The sequence below is a fragment of the Limulus polyphemus genome, unplaced genomic scaffold (genome assembly GCF_000517525.1).
Source record: "Limulus polyphemus unplaced genomic scaffold, Limulus_polyphemus-2.1.2 Scaffold3270, whole genome shotgun sequence".
NCBI classification, from domain to species: Eukaryota; Metazoa; Arthropoda; class Merostomata; order Xiphosura; family Limulidae; genus Limulus; species Limulus polyphemus.
The window spans coordinates 74,731-83,250 of NW_013668880.1; the positions used below are offsets into that span (position 1 = coordinate 74,731).

Sequence of the window (8,520 nt, forward strand, 5' to 3'; positions counted from 1 at the left end):
AAAACCTTGTCGAAACGTTGTACATTTGCTGTCATGTTAAACTTGTATTAAAGTTTTTTTTTCATTACCCATTTAAGCCGTCTCCAGCCATTATTATATATCTAACATTAACTTATGTCCAAAATAATATGCTCAATAACAGCAATAATAGGGAGGGGGGTTGTTAAATCCCATTAACATGCCCCTTGTTCCAAACTATCATCCCACCAGGCCCGCTGACAGGGAGGGGGGGGGGCAACTGCCCAGGGACCTGGGCGAATGAAACCTGGTTATGCCGTAAAGCCCGCAAAGCATCTTTAGGTTATATTTTCATTTATTGATGAAAACCATAGTTTTTGGCTTTTCTTTGCATATAGACGCTTGATACATTAAGAACGACTGAAATAATAATTTGAGTAATAATTAATATGTATTTGTTACTTTATAGATTTAATAGATATTTGTTGGTACTTTTTTACGCTTATACTGTGAGGTAAAAACGGCTGCTGCTATGATTTTGTCTGGTTTATGAGCTCGTTGCTGTCCTAATTTAGAATCTTCTTTTTAATAAATTCTTGAAAATGTTAAAAGAGAGAGAGAAAGGGGGGCCCAGCAAGGATGTTTGTCCCGGGGCCCGTGCTGGCTCTCGAGATTCCTGCATCCCACAAAGTTTGGTTGAGATAGGAGTAGTTAGATAATGGACAAACAGACAGATTTTTGTGCTTTATATATATAGGTAATAAAGCTTATTCATTATAGATATAGGAATCATTCTGTTGTTCATATTTTTAAAAAGCATATTTTATTAATAATAAAAAGTAAAAAATGTAAAAGTGTTTGCTGGTTGTTTCCCAGAGGATGATGATTCAGAATTAAAGACAGCGCAACACTACGTGCACCCTGACAGACAAGGGAAGAAAGCTTATGCTTTGACCACTACTAAACTTCTCTAGCATGTAAATTAAGTAAATAAATAGAAAACAGTATTTTTAGTTATTATTCTATTTTCACATTGTTTCTGGACAAATGTATTTTGATAATATGTTCTCTAACATATCTTTCTTTTTAAAAAATTGAAAAAAATAAATTGTAAATGTTTTGGTTAATCAAATTCCTAATCATGTTACATCATTGAGTAATGATGTTATAAAAATATCTTACTTTTTCACAGATTGTGACATGATGGAGCGTGAGACTCTTCTTGCTCCTGGTCCAGTTAAGCTCACTCCAAGTTGGGAATCTAGAAATATTACAAATGATGAACTGAACTTTAAAAATGGACTTTACAGGGAAGAAAAAGAACCCAGGGACAGGTAAACAGGTTATTTAGTGTATTACTAATTCAACCTATTCAGCAGTTTAAAGTTTATACTAGAATTTCACAGCTGTGTAACAAATATTTCAGAAACTTGGTGCAACTCAAAGGTCACTTGCTCACCCCCTTAATGTTGGATTTAATTCACACTGAAACTAAAAGGCGTTTATTAAATTATTTCATGTTTGTTCGAAATGTGATGTAATTCAATGGTGTGAAAAATGAAATATTAACTTGAATAATGATGCATGCTTTTGTCAGAATGCTTTCTTTATTACAACTTTATTAGTGTTATCCTTTTTGAAGTTCTTAATGATTGTACCATAGCGGCTTTATACCACTTTAGGAAAAGTAGGTAGTTATGTATAGTACCTTTGTGGTAACTTTTTGTTTCTTAATAAGTTCACCAAAATCCTCCATAAATAATTCATTGTCCATTATCAGACAAAAGAATAGTTTTCAGACCTCATTCTAAACGTTTTGAATCTGCGTGTTCCACAACACAGAAGAAGTTCTAACTTGAGTTTCTGTTCCATCTTCTGCATTCAGTGAAGAAGTGTGGGTATAATATTCCATGGGTGGAACTTGCTGACATGTTCGTGTGTGGTTCTCCAGATAATAGACTGATTTAGCGAGACATCAAATATCTGGTTATGACGTGGTTGGTTATGAAAGAGTCTGGGGGTGAAACTCTTTAACATATGTTGTGGAAATCCACCCAGGTACCCCAGTGCAGCATGAACCTGCAAACACGCACACACCCACTTATTAAATAAGCATTGAAAAATCCTCCATAACAGAGCATTCCAACAACACTGGATGTATATCATAATGGGACAAAAATACAAATGTTAAACACAGCTAAGTATGAAAAACATGGAAAAACAATTCATATTAAAACAGAAAACCAACCCCCTGGAATCCTGTAGTCAAGAAAACTACATCCCTTGAAGTCCTAACCAGGATGTACCACACTACTTAATGAACAGGAAACACCCAACCAAACAGTTGTTCTATTCAGACTGCACTTCAATTACGTGTATATATATATATATATACTGTTGTGGACACTTTGTACCTGAAGATGGCTTCAGCTTAGAGATCAGAATGTCATAAAAAAACACTTCAGGTAGTTTCTCATCCATAAAAGATCACTAATATGACTAAAACGCTATCTAAATTTTAACACGTAATGCATACTACTGGGATACCAATTTTTTCTCAGTCCCACTTTAACCTAAATGTAAACCATTAATAAAGTGCATTTGAAACTAACATCTAAAATAGAATAACGAGGTTAATAAACAACATTAAAAATATACTGTTTGCACCATATAGGTCATGCATGCTCTGTAGCATTAACTTATCAAACTGAGCTGTAACTTGTATCTAATTATGTGGATAACTGTGATTGGCTGGTTTGGTTCTTTGTGCCCTGTGCATAGCATGCTCTTGTGTCCATCTGTGTTAGTGCATAGTGATCACACATCTGCACTTGCTATACCTTTTGAACTAGAGGGGCACTCGATAAAGCTCATTCCTCCGCCACACAGCATTGATCATATTCAGCTCTCAAAAATATGAAAATGTGTCTGTATGTCCATCGTTATCAGTGGATATGAACCATTTTTAGAAGGACAATAATAAATAATATTAAGCGTTAGCTCAAAGCGGGAAGGCCTAAGGCCACTGGGCACAGTCATTATTTTTGTATGGGTTGCCATGATTACAAAGCTAAAGGTTTTCACCTATTCTCCTATTTCAAAAAGGCCCAATATTTGTTCCACAACTCGGCCCAGAAACTTAAATTTCAAGGTATGTTACACTGGTGTGTCAGTAATTGCCAATCAAACTCTGCCACATCAGAGTTCACTTCTGTCAAATTACGGTCCGTAGCTGGTGGAAGGCGGGACATGTCAGTTGATGTTGAAGGCTACCAGAAATATAAGCTATAAGCTGAACTAAAGGTTAAGTGAACTAAATTATTAGATAAAACAACTGTAAACCGAACTAAAGGTTAAGTGAACTAAATTATTAGATAAAACAGCTATAAACTGAACTAAAGGTTAAGTGAACTAAATTATTAGATAAAACAGCTATAAACTGAACTAAAGGTTAAGTGAACTAAATTATTAGATAAAACAGCTATAAACTGAACTAAAGGTTAAGTGAACTAAATTATTAGATAAAACAACTATAAACTGAACTAAAGGTTAAGTGAACTAAATTATTAGATAAAACAACTATAAACTGAACTAAAGTTTAAGTGACAGTCAGCTCAAAACTCAGCTGCTATCCTAAATAGCTTTTGGCTGTTACTTATAGTTCAATGGTGCCGACATTTGCTGATTATTATAAGGTGCTCTTTTCTGACTTTTTTTGTGCTCTTTAAACCAAAGACAACAAAAAGCAATAAAAGGAGGTATTTTTTTTTAAATGAATTTTCTAATTTCTGAGTTTCCTGTTTATTTTTCAGGTTAAATTTAGTGTACATAATCCTGATGTTACATGGGGTTGGCACACTAATGCCATGGAATATGTTCATTACCGCTAAACCAGTAAGTTTTTTTTTCTTTTTCAAATTTTGATTCATGAATATTTACAGAAGTTAATTTGTGAAATTCATTCTCAAGTCATTACCAGATGCAGAAGTTTTCCTTAAGATTTAATTCTCTTGTGTTTATAACTTTATTTCAAAATAATTATATTCATAGTAGCTATAACAGAATACTGTGTTGCCACTTGAGTGAACTCCCATTTGTAAAGAATGAATTTGATTATAAAGATTTTTCATCTGTCTATAGTTCCTTAGAATTGGTTTTGAATTTGCATGTCAAAAGTAAAAATTTTTGCTAATATAAATGTATTATGTACAAATTAGGAGAAGACTCATGCTGTGTCAGAATGTTTAAATGTGAAATGTAAGTTGTGTGTGTGTTTAAGTACAAACATTTGATCATAAAGTAATCATTTGATCACTGATTCATCAGTGAATTTTGGTAAATTCACTAATTTTTTTTAATAGTTTAACAAAAACTGAAACTATCTAGACTTGTCCTAGTGGTTAACATGCCTAGATAGTGAAACTTAGAGTTTATGGTTTGCCTTCCATTACTGCAAAAATGCACTTTTGATTTATTGGAGTGCTATGCAGTAGTGATCAAAATCCATTATTCAGTCAAACAAGAGTTGGCAGTTGGGTGCTGTTAATTAGCTGCTTTCTCTCGTTAGGGATGGCTATTCACAGATATCTCTCGTGTAGCTTTGCTTAAAAATTCTAAAACAAACTCATACCACACACACCTGCTTGATCTTTGTATCCTACTCACAAATTAAAGACACAACATTGTAGAGATGAAAAGAAATTGGAAAAAACTCAGTTTTTTACTTATTACAGTTTGAGTCATTGTTGCTAAACACCATAGAGTTCCTTTTTCTTGTTAGCCTAGTGTTGTATTATTAAACTGCAAAAAAGAATAATGTGTGATAATTTTGGGTGATTGAAGTAATAAACTTAAATATTGCCCTTATCTGTACTTTTTAAAAGTTTTTCAGTGAGTAACAAACATCAGTCAATTTTTACCACTTGCTGTAACATCTGATTATTGATTTTCTTGTGTAGAATGTTGTTTTGTTGATGATATAGATTATTCTGTAAATCCTGAATTGCCTATATTATTAATTAAGTTTTATTTTTAGCTCCACATTCTTCATTCCAAAGAACTCTAGTTTTATCAGAAATATTCATGCAAGAAGTCTCATTGACGTCTTGACAGAAAAAACATTTACTTAACCTTTTCTCATCCAATGGTACTAAAATAACTCTTCACATTACCACTGGCCTGGTGATTAGGTAGCCTGATTTGTAAATTGTGGGTTGCAGGATCGAAGTCCCCATCACTGAACATGCTAACCCTTTCAGCCGTGGTAGCATTATAAGGTGACGGCCAATCCCACTTTTCATTGGTAAAGAGTTGTTGGTCTTGATGTTGACTATCTACCTTCCGTATAGCCTATCACTTCTAAATTAAGGATATTAGAACAGATGGCTCTTTGTGTGAAATTCAAAAAAACAGAAAAAGTTATTGGTGCGTAACATTATTACAGTTGTTAGTAGTTTTAATGAAATGGTTTTAAATAGTATATGTACTCACTTATCCAATGTATTTTATTCTTTCAGTATTTTGTAGACCTGAAGTTGAGTGTCAGTCAGAATGACACCCGAGCTGCTGAGTATCGAGATAATTTTTTGTCTTACCTTGGTGTAGCAGCTCAAGTTCCAAATGTTTTCTTTAATGGACTTAATCTCTTTCTTCATATTGGGTAAGTGTATTGTTAAAAAAGAAGACATTTCTGCTGCTCTGAAAAAATTAAGAAAATTTCACACAATACAAAATTATTTGTTATCTTTACATATAACTGGAAATGTACATTTTTATTTTTTCTTGTTAGTGGAGGAAAGCTCACTAAACGCATCACCATAAGCATCATTGTGGCCATTCTTGTCTTCATTTTAACAGTAATTCTGGCTGTATTAGATACTTCTGGTTGTAAGTAGATTTTTGAATATTGTTTGATTGTTACAATACTAAACTGCATTTTCACCATTTTAGTTTTAACCTCTTGTATAAAGCTTTGATACGTGATAATAAAAAATCTTATAATCCAACCACTTTCAAAAGGTGGACATTTCTTCTTCAGGGGCAAACTTATATAAGGCTTTATATTTGTTAATACTACTGCACTGGTTTTTATTGTAAGTGTTAAGCACTAATAATTTTGATATAAAGAAATTTTATGATTTACCAGTATTTTAGAAGTATGTTTTTCCCCACTTTTGTCTGATTTTTCTTTCCATTCTACACTTAACTTTCATTGCTTCTTATTGTGTATTTCTGATGTCATGGATAGAACTTCTTTATCTAGTTTAACTTCTTAACTTTCCTTGCTTCTTATTGTGTATTTCTGATGTCATAGATAAAACTTCTTTATCTAGTTTAACTTCTTAACTTTCCTTACTTCTTATTGTGTATTTCTGATGTCATAGATAAAACTTCTTTATCTAGTTTAACTTCTTAACTTTCCTTACTTCTTATTGTGTATTTCTGATGTCATGGATAGAACTTCTTTATCTAGTTTAACTTCTTAACTTTCCTTGCTTCTTATTGTGTATTTCTGATGTCATAGATAAAACTTCTTTATCTAGTTTAACTTCTTAACTTTCCTTACTTCTTATTGTGTATTTCTGATGTCATGGATAGAACTTCTTTATCTAGTTTAATTTCTTACCTTTCCTTACTTCTTATTGTGTATTTCTGATGTCATGGATAAAACTTCTTTATCTAGTTTAACTTCTTAACTTTCCTTGCTTCTTATTGTGTATTTCTGATGTCATGGATAGAACTTCTTTATCTAGTTTAACTTCCTTTCCTTACTTCTTGTTGTGTATTTCTGATGTCATGGATAGAACTTCTTTATCTAGTTTAACTTCTTACCTTTCCTTACTTTTTATTATGTATTTCTGATGTCATGGATAAAACTTCTTTATCTAGTTTAACTTCTTAACTTTCCTTGCTTCTTATTGTGTATTTCTGATGTCGTGGATAGAACTTCTTTATCTAGTTTAACTTCTTAACTTTCCTTGCTTCTTATTGTGTATTTCTGATGTCATGGATAAAACTTCTTTATCTAGTTTAACTTCTTAACTTTCCTTGCTTCTTATTGTGTATTTCTGATGTCATGGATAGAACTTCTTTATATAGTTTAACTTCTTAACTTTCCTTGCTTCTTATTGTGTATTTCTGATGTCATGGATAAAACTTCTTTATCTAGTTTAACTTTCCTTACTTCTTGTTGTGTATTTCTGATGTCATGGAAAGAACTTCTTTATCTAGTTTAACTTCTTAACTTTCCTTGCTTCTTATTGTGTATTTCTGATGTCATGGATAGAACTTCTTTATCTAGTTTAACTTTCCTTACTTCTTGTTGTGTATTTCTGATGTCATGGATAAAACTTCTTTATCTAGTTTAATTTCTTAACTTTCCTTGCTTCTTATTATGTATTTCTGATGTCATGGAAAGAACTTTTTTATCTAGTTTAACTTCTTACCTTTCCTTGCTTCTTATTGTGTATTTCTGATGTCATGGAAAGAACTTTTTTATCTAGTTTAACTTCTTACCTTTCCTTGCTTCTTATTGTGTATTTCTGATGTCATGGATAGAACTTCTTTATATAGTTTAATTTCTTACCTTTCCTTGCTTCTTATTGTGTATTTCTGATGTCGTGGATAGAACTTCTTTATATAGTTTAACTTCTTATAATAAATTTGTTTGAGTTGCATCTCATATCAAATACAATAACTACCCATGTCTTACCAATTTTTTCAAGCTTATTTCTTTAACTGGAGTTTGAGATTTAAGTGAAGTCTGTGTGACATGTGTCTATTCATTGGTTTGGTGTATCATTGTTCCTTACATGGAACACTATAGTGTAGCAAAGTTTATCAAAAAAGAAATAAATGCACACATTTTTATTATACAAACTATACCATCACAATCCGCATTGTGAAGAGAGCCAGCTTACTTACCTGTAGAACGAGTTCAGGAAATAAATAAAATATAGAACTATATAACGATCTGTTTAGAACAAAAAGAACTATATTTTTGTATGTATGTACATACATATAAAACCTGTAAAAGATTTTATTTACAGGACTAAATGAGATATTACATTACATAGAAAACTAGAAAGTAGATAAAAACATTATGTCAAAACCTTGTTTACTCAAGAAAAATTTTAATCTAGAAAGTTTAAGTAAACTTATCTTGTTTGACTTGATAACCCACGACATTAAAGAGATGGGAACAGTAAACCTAACTCATTTGATACAAGTACCCACACCATTAAAGAGATGGGAACAGTAAACCTAACTCATTTGATACAAGTACCCAAGAAATTAAATAAATGGGAACAGTAAACAGGTAGCATCAAGTTTTGGACAATGGGTCAGTTACTTCAGTAGGTTTGTATGAAGCCCATAGCTAGGGGTAGCATCAAGTTTTGGATAATGGGTCACTTACTTCAGTAGGCTTGTATCAAGCCCATAGCCAGGGGTAGCATCAAGTTTTAGACAATGGGTCAGTTGCTTCAGTAGGCTTGTATCAAGCCCATAGCCAGGGGGGGCATCAAGTTTTAGACAATGGGTCAGTTGCTTCAGTAGGCTTGT

General features: G+C 32.4%; 1 protein-coding gene across 4 annotated transcripts in view; it reads left to right on the top strand.

Annotated features, from left to right (window-relative positions):
• The window catches only part of LOC106469036 (equilibrative nucleoside transporter 1-like), a 47,779-nt gene that overhangs the window by 25,197 nt on the left and 14,062 nt on the right, over positions 1–8,520 (top strand). For all 4 annotated transcript variants that reach the window (XM_022397428.1, XM_013929490.2, XM_022397429.1 and 1 more), the window contains 4 exons: positions 1,151–1,292; positions 3,771–3,852; positions 5,475–5,617; positions 5,747–5,844. In XM_022397428.1, the coding sequence (XP_022253136.1) occupies positions 1,151–1,292; positions 3,771–3,852; positions 5,475–5,617; positions 5,747–5,844 (465 nt within the window). The remainder of the gene's footprint in view (positions 1–1,150; positions 1,293–3,770; positions 3,853–5,474; positions 5,618–5,746; positions 5,845–8,520) is intronic.